At 29.0% G+C, this 12508-nt stretch overlaps 1 protein-coding gene across 4 annotated transcripts; it reads left to right on the forward strand.

Annotated features, from left to right (window-relative positions):
- The first annotated feature begins 713 nt into the window (after positions 1-713).
- Positions 714-12290, forward strand: LOC111029551 (protein disabled). Of its 4 annotated transcripts, none has more exons than XM_022308581.1 (6): positions 714-980; positions 3610-3827; positions 3884-4027; positions 4085-4228; positions 4321-4713; positions 7829-12290. In XM_022308581.1, the coding sequence occupies exons 1-6, from the start codon at positions 806-808 to the stop codon at positions 10916-10918; spliced, it is 4164 nt and encodes a 1387-aa protein (XP_022164273.1). In that variant the 5' UTR covers positions 714-805; the 3' UTR covers positions 10919-12290. The 4 variants fall into 4 exon arrangements, with proteins under 4 accessions (XP_022164273.1, XP_022164274.1, XP_022164276.1 ...); XM_022308582.1 differs by having other exon boundaries at positions 3613-3827; XM_022308584.1 differs by lacking the exon at positions 714-980 and adding an exon at positions 2922-3392 and having other exon boundaries at positions 3613-3827.
- Positions 12291-12508: the final 218 nt, after the last annotated feature.

The raw sequence follows: 12508 nt of genomic DNA on the forward strand, positions 1-12508 counted from the left end.
TTAGACGATCGTGTGCTACTATACAACTATACAACATAATATATAATATTATCATTATAATTTTATTTATAAAAAGTTCGAATGTATATTATAACATTGACACAGTGCGCAGCATAGTTTAAACTTTAAAGAACGCTAATATTTCTTATGTTATATTATTATACTAGGTGCTATATTATCATGGTCTATGGTACACAGTATGACTACAAGGCTATACACTATATATTTTATAATATGGCTAAATGCTAATAGCACTGTATGCGTAAGGTATTATGGATCATAGATGTATAATATTATACGACTATCATTGAAAAACCTATTTAAAATTTAAATTAATTTTTCCTTATCCACCGAATAACTCATATTATCTGGTAGATACAATAGATTGAAAAACCCATAGATATATACAACAAGTTGTATATATCTATGGAAAAACCGGGCCTATGTAATATTATGATGGGGTCTTATGGATAATCTAAAAAATATTGTGAACAGTAGTTTGAGAATGCTGTTAACTCTTTTTTAAAGGTTGGCTACTCTAGTAGTTTTTATCAAATAAAACAAAGTAAATGATAACGTTCAGCTTCTGGTACAATAGTAAATAATAAATAAAATCGATAAATTTCGTTTTTATTTGAATGATAATTTTATTCCTTGTTAATGAATAATGATTAATAAATGTTAGCATTTATTTATTATATATTGTTATTTCTTTTTGAATGACAAAATTATAATTTGTCTTTAAGTCATTTTTTTAAGATTGATTGTTGCATTAATTTTATTAAGTATAATATTTGTGTAATAAATGGAAAACGCCAAGGGTCCAACATCAACACATACAATACCTTCAGAGAACCAGAACGATAACAAGGAAAACAAATTGCATTCGTTGAAAGAAGTTCCAAAAAGAGGATTTGTTCAAATTAAAGAATCATTTAGAACATTGAAAAATGTTAATAGACAACCAGTTAATGTTAAAGGTATAAATATTTTTAACATAATGCATGGTTAACTTAAATGTTGAACTATAAATTTTGGGTGAACCATCCATTTACTGTACCTAACATAACTCCTAAATTCATCTTAATATAATACTTAATTATCTACATCAATGGCAATTTTTTCCGATGATATTTTTAATTCATCTTATGTTTTAATTTGCCTACTAGAGATTAAATTATCTTGACTGGTCTGGGTCAGAAGTCCGTGCTGTGTACTACTAATTAATAAGTTGATATTTGGTATTTTTAATTTACTTATACTCTATCATTGTAGTTTAAAAAATATTATGTTTAATTTAGCTTATAATAGTTTTTAAACAAATAGTTTATGGTAAGATAGGTTTTTTTTCTTTATTATACTTAATTTTTGTATTTTACCTGCGATTGAACTGCATAATCTATTAATTATTATTTTGGTACATTATTTGCATATGTATTCAGGTGTGTATACCTAATATTTGAATATTTTCAATTCTATTAATTACTATTAATGATATTTATTTTTATTTTGAGACAAACAAATTTGACGCTAGCTAACACAATATAATAATATTATCTTAAAATTAAATTAAATTAATTGATATCATTGACATGACTACATATAAGTACTTAAATTATTTATTAACTCGCCACACCATAATATAATATTACATGACGTATGTCATTGAACAATTTACCAAGTACCTAGTATCATTTTTCATTAAGTCTTTCAAAACAAAAAAAAATACCTATCCAATTAATTTAGTTTTTAAACTATTATTTTTAAATTGCTTTCGTGGAATGAGTAGGTATGAAAATATTCTAAATAAATGAATATGTAAAATTGATCAAATTAATCATAGGTATAACTATGTATAAATTATAATTGACATTAATTATATTAGTGTATAATATAATGAAAAATGTAGTATGCATTTAAAAGTAAATTATTTAGTTGGTATTTAATTATATCAACCTAATGATATATTGATAGGACAAAGTACAAAAATATAACTGCCTACTCGTGCTAATGGTCAGACTAACTTCAGAAAAAGTTAGAAGGGGGATGCAAAAGTGTAAAAAAAAATTTGTGTATACCTGAGTATTTTAAGATTTACTGATTATGAATTAGGATATAATTAGAAGGGGCATGCATAAATATATTTTTTAAAAGAAAAGGGAGTCCTAATTCAACCTGATTTACTACTGTAAGTAGTATTAGATTTAAATTTTACAATGATTTATATAGGAGGGTATAATATTTAAAATAAGTGGTACTTACTTACTACTTATTTATTATTTAAGCATACAAATAATTAACACTCAATTTTTTTTAGTTATTTCATTAGCTTTTTAATTTAAAAAAGATATGTTTGGTAATTGTGTTTTGATTTATCTGGACAATCAAAATTGAATAGTATCAAAATGCATGTATTTCAATTCCTGGATAAACTAATCAATACGTTTTCAGCTATATTCGAGATTTATTTTCTAACTGTTTTTTTTTTAGAAATCAATTTAGGTTTGAACACGCTTCTTTTAGTTAGTCGTGAATAATAAATTACAAGTTAGTACTAAAAAATAAAAATATCGATAAAGGGTGCTGGTGGTGGTCCGTAGGCTACGGAAGAGTCTCTGAAGAAGGTGTGTGGCGTTGTGTACACCTACCTTACCCACTCGTCCATTAAAAATAGCATGCGAATAAAACGCGCGTTGAATTTTAACAATATTATTTATATTAACCAAGCGCGACATATTATACATATTTAAATATATGTACACACTTACACCATACATAGGATATCGACTGTATTCAAAGTATAAATTAATAAATTGTGCCCGACCGAATAACAATAAAACGATTTTGCAATCGGACCTAGGCGATATCATATCGTGCGCGCTCTCGTGTTTTGTACATGAGTACATATTATTATCAATATCGGCGATTTCACCCGCCAACTTGTCGGAGACCTCCATAAAATTGTTTTTTTTTTTACAAAATCATTTACCCCGTGTGGCAGTCGTCGGCGGCGGGGTTGAACAAATAAACTTCTTAACGCGTGACACGTTTATCGTTCGAGACTTGGAGCACGATTTTAAAAAATATACCCTTACCGGGTTGCGTGCAGTGCAACTTTTTCGCCATGTTGCCGTACAGACTGAGTAATATTGATTAATTTCGCCACTGGGTGGATGGCCCGTCAACCCCCTCCCCCACCAGCAGCCGTACGCGAGTTTACCCGCAGTTGAAAACGTTTCCATGAGCGTTTTCGATAGGGAAGATTTCACGGACTTCAGCCTGTCCGATGTACGAAATGCGTGTTGCACAACATTCGACAAACAAACACTCGTAATTTTTATTCGGAACCATGCAAACCCTGACTCTTAGGCGGAAAACTAGTCCGTTTAAATGTAAGTTTCCCATCATTGTTCTCTTCGTCCAGTAACCGTGTCGTTTAATTTCATTCGATTTATCGTCTGAACAGAGATTATGGATAATGTACATTTTGTTTGTAAAGATATGATATTACAATACATTGGTTCTCGGTTTTAGACCTCGGACAACAATTTCAATGATACATTGTTATTATTATCTATTATTAATAAGATAACTTTTTTTTTTTTATAGCAGATAAAGGTGGTGCCATACGATTTATGGGTGATGGAGTTAGTTTCAAAGCCAAACTTATTGGCATATTGGAGGTCAATGAGGCTCGAGGGGATAGAATGTGCCAAGAAGCGTTGTTTGACTTGAAGATGGCGATAAGAGCCGCCGGAGAGCACAAGCAGCGTATTACCATAAATGTGGCAATTGATGGACTTAAATTGAGGGATGAAAAGACTGGGGTAGGTGAAAATTATGAAATTACTTGGAATGTGTTTATATGTATTTCAAATTATAGGATTGTTTATATCACCATCCTATACATAAGATATCATTCATAGCACAAGACATGGTAGACTCTAGAGCATTTGGATACATATTCGGCTCCCCTGACACTGGCCATAGATTTTTTGGTATAAAAACAGATAAAGCTGCAAGCCAGGTAATGTTGAAACATGTCTTGTTTAATTTCTGTAATTCAAGCATGTTTTATTTTCAGGTTGTCATTACTATGAGAGATCTTTTTCAAACAGTTTTTGAGTTAAAAAAACAAGAAATAGAAATGACTAGGCAGCAACAAATTATGAAAGGCAGTGGACTTTATCTAGAAGCACTAGCTAGTACAGCATCAAAAGTTGATCACGTTAGTCCTTAAATATATTTAACCTGTTATCAGTCATATATACCTTTTGTTATTTTTATTTATATTTTGGTTTTATTTTCGTTGTACCATAGGCTAGTTGTAATGATGATGGCTCTAAAAGATTCAATCGTGATTTGTCAAGTATGGACAAATCTGAGTTTAAAAATACAACTCCAAATGCTAATGATTTATTAAACTTGGAACTTGAACTAAATAATTTACAACAAGGTTTGTCTCAAATGGAAAGTATTACCCCACCATCAGCTGACCCTTTTGGAGATTCCTTTATTGTTGCTCCATCTGTTGCGTTAACGAAATTACCACCACCACCAAGTTCTGGAGAGCGAAGAACACGTAATAGTTCAGCAACACCAAGTTCTGGACAGCCGCCTGAAAAACATTGGTTTGACAAAGAAACTGAAAGTATTTTCAGTATGACAAATCCTAGTGAAGTTCGCCAATCCCTCCAAGCATCTGATTTTAAGGTAAGTTATAATATTATTGCTATTACTAAACAGTTAAATATTTTTTTTTAAATTATACTTTCCTTTATTAAGTTAAACATTTTTACCTATGCATATATTATTTTCATTTTCTATATTTTTATAAATATCATTAATAACAATTGCACAAAGACTTAGGTACTTGTTTGATATTTCTCACCACGCTATACATATTTATCGCCTCGCCAACAGCCGACCATCAGTTGTATTCAAATATTTTTTTATTAACTGTTCCAAGACTTTCAAATCAAAGCAAATTATAATTTGCTGTTTAACAATTTGGTAACAATGTAGTATAATTGATTAATATTTGTAAATTAATGCTAAAAAATTAGATAATTTTCTAAAGTTCCTTAAATGTAACATATTTCATTTGTGTCAATGACATGCTTTCATTGTAGAAAAAAAATGTATTACCAGCATTAAATATTGCAGAAAATAACTCATTAAAATCAATTTTTATTAACATTTTAAAATAAGTTAATAATGTTTATTTTATAGGTATGTGCTTGAAATTTCACACAATAAATCAAACCTACAATATACTAACATGATAGTACTAAAATATTATATGATTTATTGATTATTTTCCCATAAATAGATTTATAGATTGCATACTAGACATTCATACACATAATATGTCGAGATACAGAGAAATATCAATCATGAATATCAAATTTTTAGATTTAAGACTGCTGACGTAGGTTGCCTAGTGATGGGCTGATATATTTTAAATGGCTTGGTGGGGGAGAAACAAACAAGTACCGAAATTAAATTTAAACATATTTAATTATTTTAAACACAACTAATATACTCTGAATTTTATTATTATAATGGCCAAAGGCAATTTTATTTCTAAATTCTGATAATTTTAAAATGTGAGTCATCCTTAATTTCTAAACAATTAAAAATTTAAACTATTTATTTCCATTCAATGTTCATAGTGTCTTGAATTATTTCATAATTTTGTTTAAAATTTGATTATAGGTAATTATACTGTACCTAATAATTTCAATATTAAATGCAGAAAAAATAAATTATAAAAAAAGTTATTAAAGAGATAAACAATTTAACATTTCTGTTATAAAGTAGTTATTGTTTTTTTAAATGCTGTCTTTTTCATGGTAATAAGTATGAAAATTCAAATTTATTTTTTTTATAAATTTATGCATTTAAGTGTGCTTAAACTTTTAAGGTGGCCAATATTTTTATGATTTTTTAATTAGTTGAGTATGACATGACATGGATGTGTTTTAATTTAATTCAATGATAAATCATTGCATACGATAAACAATTCTGAGCTTAGACGTTGTGTCATTCTATAAATAATTATATTTGTAAATAGTTAAGAAAAAATTTAAATCGAAAATATCTCATTGTTATAAATAGCATAATTTTCTGGTAAACTTTTTTTTTGTTAAAGGAAGAAAAATTTGTATATAATCTTCTATTAAAATTTCTAATGTTAGCTATGAGAAGAAAAACTTTTATACATTTCTAATTTCAAAATTTGAAAATCTCTCATACCTATAAATAGCTCAGAGTCAAAAAAGTTTGTAATTTAACCATATTTGGAAAATGCTAATGCTAAATATTTGGTGAAAATTTCAAGTGTACAGTTACTAATTTTTGTGTTACACTAAAAAAATAAAATTGATTTTTCAAAAATTGGTTTTGTGTAAAAATTCTCATTTTTTTATATTTTGTGCCCCCCTATGCTTTCAAAAACAGTTGGAAATTTCAATGTTGACCTCCAGAAAATGCACTTGATTAACTATAAAAAAAAATGCTGATGTTGATGACCGAAAAAAAAATACATCCTTGTAAATACAATACATTTCATTGTTACGCTCAGAATCTAAAATATTAAAATTTATTAAAAATTGACCAAGTAAAAGCAAATTAAGTTAATTATTTACGAAGAATAATTTTAACCTATGTTAACATAACATTAATTGCATGAAATTAATAATCTGTTGATTTATATAACATTGTTGGTTTTTGATGATTTGGATACTCAATTACATAGTTTTGCAGCTTACAACATTCATAATTTCAGGAGTAACAATTTAACTCAATCCATTGTATATGGATTGAGAACATTTAAATCATTTTTTAATTGTAAAACAAAATAGGTACAAAAAAACAAAGTAGCTTGTCGTAAACAAATTCCTCAAATTGATTAAATCCGAAATTGAAAAAAAATTAGCAAAAATATAGTGATCTTGATATAATTTTTAATTTTTAATTATTTTCTTATTTGTTGCCTGTTTATTTTATTTTTAAGTTTTTTAAAATCAGAATTTTATGTTGTAAAGTAGTCATTAACAATTTTGTTAAATGATCATCCGTTAATGTTGATCGATGTTTCGATATATTAATTTTCATGGTTGAGTATAAAGACTTGCAAGAATATGTTGTTCCAAAACTCTATATTAACTTTTGAGCGCGAAGACTAATTTTTGGATATTTAATAATAAGCACATGTTTCCAAAATTCCAACAAAGAATGACAACTGTACTTGAAGTGCTTCAGTCCTTCATCTTCCAATAATTCCAAGAGTTCAATTTCTAAATCTGCCGTATCCATTGAGATCGATTTTAATATTGGACATCAATTTTTGGTAACATTAATCACAAAGAGATTTTTTATCCCTAATGATTTTTCCATTGTAATTTGAATTCTCTATTTTCTTCTTCATACTTGAGTTTCTGAGACATGATAATTATTTTATCAATGTTATGTTGTTACATTCACGACGTCGAACAGCACTATGAAGACATATCCATTATCAATGTGTGTCCCTATGATATTTTGATATACTGGTATTTATGAAGATAAAATTTAGTTTGACATTATTGTACCACTATTGCTATCATTTTCTTCACATTTCATTAAATTTGATACCCTATCTTATTTACAATAACTATATATATTATATACATGACCTTTTTTCCATTTTGGCTCTTCCATATTTATTAATATATAGGGTGGCTCTCGAGTCTCTTCTCGCTGGCCACTCCTGTAATATATATATTTATCTTATAGATATTAATTCCAAGTAAAAAAATGTAAATATTATATTTTTAATTTTTAGGTTATTGAATCAACTAACCGCACAAGTCCAACAATTAAGAGTGATGCATTTGATGTTTTTACTGAACTAGATCCTTTAGGAACTGGTCGCAGTAAACCTTACGTAGACAAGAAAGACTTTTTTCAAGAGCTCAAAAATCCTCCAAAGAAAATATTAAATCAGCTTGCCGCGTATGAAAATGAAAAATTTTCAGAGCAACAACCTCAAAGTCTACCTACTAAAACTGTAAGTGATTCATTTTCTTCTGATCTATCATTTAAAGATACTAGTGGACTTATTGAAGATCCTTTTAAAACTGATAATTTTGATAAATCACATTCAAATTCCGTCGAAATGGAATTTGCTGATTTTTCTTCATTTGAATCTCTGAAACCAGTCTCACCACAACTGCAACACAAATCTCCATTATTAAAAAGTGATAGTTCTTCATCACAAAATTCTGCTCAAGGATTATTGAAGGTATCCCTTCCACCAGAAACACAAAAACCATACAATATATCTACATCACCTAAGTATAACTTAATGTCTAAAAATAGAACAAAAATAAAAATGAGAAAATCTCCAAGTCCAGATTATTATAGAAATGACGACCCAACTTCACCTGATGATGATTATGCTATTATGAAATTGATGACATTACCTCAACGGATAGACATTGCTCCTGAACCTCCACCAAGACCTTCATCTTCAATAGAGCCTCCACCTTTGCCACCTAAAAAACAGCAGATACCTTCTAAAACTGTGAAACCGATACGTACACGTAACAGTCATTATGACTATATAGAAAATTATGTTAGTTCCTATAATTTACCATCTACACAACTAGAAAATGAAGCCCCACCATTACCATTACCATCTAGAAAACCAAAAAATGACATTAAAAAAAAGAAGGAAGAAGTCGATTCGGAATATTATTTAGTACCTGTTTCAGTAAGAAAAACTAGCAATGAATTAAAATCAAATGTGCCTACTTCACTTGATATAACTTTAAGTCAATTAACTAAAACAGGGTTTAGTGATTTAGCAGATACCTTAAGAATATCACCCACTTCTTTATCCAAGATGACTTTAAAAGAATTGACTTTTCGTTTGTCCAAGTTAACTATCAATAGTAGTGAAGAAACACAAAGTATTCCAAAAAAGACTGAAGAAGATAAGAAAGAACCAGAAAAATCTTTATATGATAAATATGCAGTATTTAGAGAATTATTAGACGAGGAAAAAACGAGTGAGACTGTAGTTAAAGAAAATGATAAATATGCAGCCCTCAGAGATATTCCAATAAAAGAACCTGTGCATGAAGAAGAATTGTTAGAAAACTTTCCAGTAGAAGAAATTGTTGAATCAAATCAAAGCAATAATATTTCAGAACAAAGTGAGGTTGAATTAAATAACGACCAAGTATTTGAACCTGAAGATGAAAAAAATATTGAAGTTGTTGAAACTAAGGAAAATTTAGAAGTTGAGGAAGATGACGAGGAAGATGATATAAGAGTTGATGATGATGATGAAGAAGAAGATGATGAATACGAAGAAGAAAACTGTGCCATTAAAAATGAGGATATAAAAGGAGCAGTTGAATGTGAAGTTTTAAAAGAAGATGTTACTACAGCAATAAAAAATCCTGAACTGATTGAAAATAACACATGTCAAAAATTGTTTGATAATTCTCAATGCTGGGCAACCTTTGATGTTGAACCAGAAGTAATCAAAAACCCAAATTCTCCTTGGGCTGCAGATGATCGAGAACCACCAGCAACTAAACCTAAAGTTACTTTGAAAAAAGTCCCTTCGAATCGCAGTAAATGTTCATCAAGCTGGGATGATTGTGAAGAATCTGAAGATAATTGGGATACCAAGAGGAGTTTAGAAAGTTCAATTGAAGATTTCCCCCGAACCGTAAATGGTTGGAGTGATGGAGAATCTATGTATGAAGATGAACCTTATTATGAAAGAAAGCCTAATCGTAGAAGTAATCGTAAAATATCACCGCGGCGTCGTGAACCATCTCCATGGGATGAAGGTACCAGGTATAATGATGAATGGGAGTCACCATATATGATTCCACACTGGAGAGTTCCACATATGGATGATGAACGGAGAAGGTCATCAAAAGATGATAAAAGACGTGTTTACACACGGCCTGACATTGATAGGAGAGTTCAAAAATTACCATCAACCCCAAACTGGGAAGATGAAAAATACCAAAGGCTGATATATGAAAGGCGAAGAAGATTTCTTGAAGAACAATACAATTGGGATCGATATGGGCCTCCAATTCCAAAAGGTTTTAAAAACTACTCTAGGCCTCCTATTGATAATAGCGATGATGAGGATGTGAAAATGAGGTATAGATTACCAAAAAAAAATCGATATGTTTCTTCAACAACCCCTAGAAAACCAAGGAGGTCATACCACCGTCGAAGTGATGGTAGTGATGAAGACCACAATATTCCGCCTAGAAAGCCTTATAGTCAAGAAGAATTGGATTTGAGTGAATCTGAATTGGAACAAAATTGGTCTAGAAGATCAAAAAATAAATGGTCTTTAAAACGTAACCAAACATCTCCCTTTGATGATAATTTTACACCAGACAGCCCTGATTCCTCCTTATTTACCAAAACGATGAGTACTTGTTCTGATTTGGGATATCTTACTAAGCCATCTCCGTCCACTAGTTCTAAAACAAACAGGAATGCAAGAAAACCAAAACGTTCAGATAGTGGACATAGGTCTATTGATTCAAACCCCAAAACTGAAGGAACAAAGCGTTCTCCATTTGAAGATGATTTTACACCAGACAATGCTGCCAAAGGTAGTATGTCAAGTGAATTCAGTTTTAAAGATGATGATGTTTTTGTGGCAAAAGATATAAAAATTTCACAAGAAGAAGTATCAAGTTCACCTAAAGAGATGAAAAAATCCGAGTCCATAAATATATTTTCCAGAAATACAGACCCATTTGAGGATGATGATTTTTTTAATCAAGAAGTGTCTAGCAAACCAAATCTAGCGTCTCTAGAAGAAGCTATTTCTGATCATGAAGGTGATGAATGGAAAAAGCGGCCTGATCGAACAAAAAACGAATGAGACTATCATTATGTGGTCCGGCCTAAAATAAAGGGGGCCACAAGTAAGTTCAGAAAAGTTTTTAAAAAAGTTAATAAATTTATGAACAAATTGTTCTAATCAGCTTTTTTAACACTATACTGACAAACATACTACTTTTTATTTTAATTAATACCTACTGTAATAGAATTAATTTATATGTAATACGTACCTAAACAAGTTTTAAGTTTTCACAGTTGAATACGGTTTTTTCCAATACACATTATAGAACCACTTTTAATAGTTGCCATCAGAATCGTATATCTATTTATTCACAGAAACTGCTTTGTTTGTTTTCACCGTCATTGTTGGAATTGTAATCTCAACAAGTCTTATACAGCAATAATTTATTGTTTTCAGATGTGTGTGCAATACTAATATTACTAATAATATTAACAACTATTATTTTTATCATTATTATTATTATCGTACATTAATGACAATATACTCATGACATAGATTAATATTGTACATACATGAAATACTGTATTATGATAGGTTTTTAATTGTTCTTCTGTATTATTTAGTTTTTGAGTTATCCTTTAAATGTTTCTGTTGAATTTTCTGTGTATAATTTTGTTATAAGTATCTTTGTTATACGTTAAAAGATAATTAATTTTTCCTGTTAGCTATTCCTCCGTTCATCGAAAAAAATTTTGTACTTAATCTATGTTTTTAGTATAATAATATGTATCGATGTTCCTTTAAAATAGTATTGTGTTTTGTGAATTTTTTTTTAATCGCCATTTATAATTTTAGAAAAATGTTCACCAAGATTGTTTTAAAAATAAAATCTCTATTAAACTAATTGTATAAATGAGAAATGTTAATAATAATACTATACATGGGTAATGTTTAACATAAGCAGATTAATCCAACAAATGCATGAAAGATATTTTATTACTGTAGTGCCATATATAATTTTTGATAATGAAGAAAATTGATTGAAGTTTTTTTTTTCATTTTAAAACAAATGATTCTTAAATCCACTTACGTATTATACCCCTCAAATTATTGAAAATGTACTGTACAACTAATGTTAAATTTGTAATGCTATGTGTCTAATACTTCAACATTTTAACTTTTCAAACAATCTACATAATACAAATGTTATTTGTGTAAAATTTACATAGTTTTTTTTTTTACTTAATTGTTAACCAGTTATACATTACCTGTTTGATGTTTTAGTTTGTAAAATTAGTTGATTACATCACATTATTATGTTGAACAAAATGTGTAAAAAATGTTTAGATGCATTATGTTTTTGTCCAAAAATAATTTTTATTGTAAAATTATTGATGTTTACACGAAAATAAATGTTTATAGGCATAGGGTGCGCCATTTTACCACCATATATTTGTTAAATGTTGTAATTTCTTTTTAAAATTGTGTTTTTTTTTTAAATTCATATTTGAGTTAAATACGAGGGTGTTTGGGAATACACAAACACTCGTAATGTTACTCACTGCAAGGTATGACATGCATTTTTGGAACGTAAAAATAATATTAACCAGTATTTTTTTTTAATTGCAAACTATGCAAAATATGTAAGTAGTAAGACACTTATTGTGA

Source organism: Myzus persicae, unplaced genomic scaffold (assembly GCF_001856785.1).
Source record: "Myzus persicae strain clone G006 unplaced genomic scaffold, MPER_G0061.0, whole genome shotgun sequence".
In the NCBI taxonomy this organism is placed as follows: Eukaryota; Metazoa; Arthropoda; class Insecta; order Hemiptera; family Aphididae; genus Myzus; species Myzus persicae.

Excerpts from the sequence above, each read along its gene's own strand:
- LOC111029551 (XM_022308581.1), top strand. The coding sequence starts at position 806 with ATGGAAAACGCCAAGGGTCCAACATCAACACATACAATACCTTCAGAG. Across the intron at positions 981-3,609 it reads ACAACCAGTTAATGTTAAAG|CAGATAAAGGTGGTGCCATA; the intron begins GTATAAATATTT and ends TTTTTTTTATAG. Across the intron at positions 3,828-3,883 it reads TGAGGGATGAAAAGACTGGG|GATTGTTTATATCACCATCC; the intron begins GTAGGTGAAAAT and ends TTCAAATTATAG.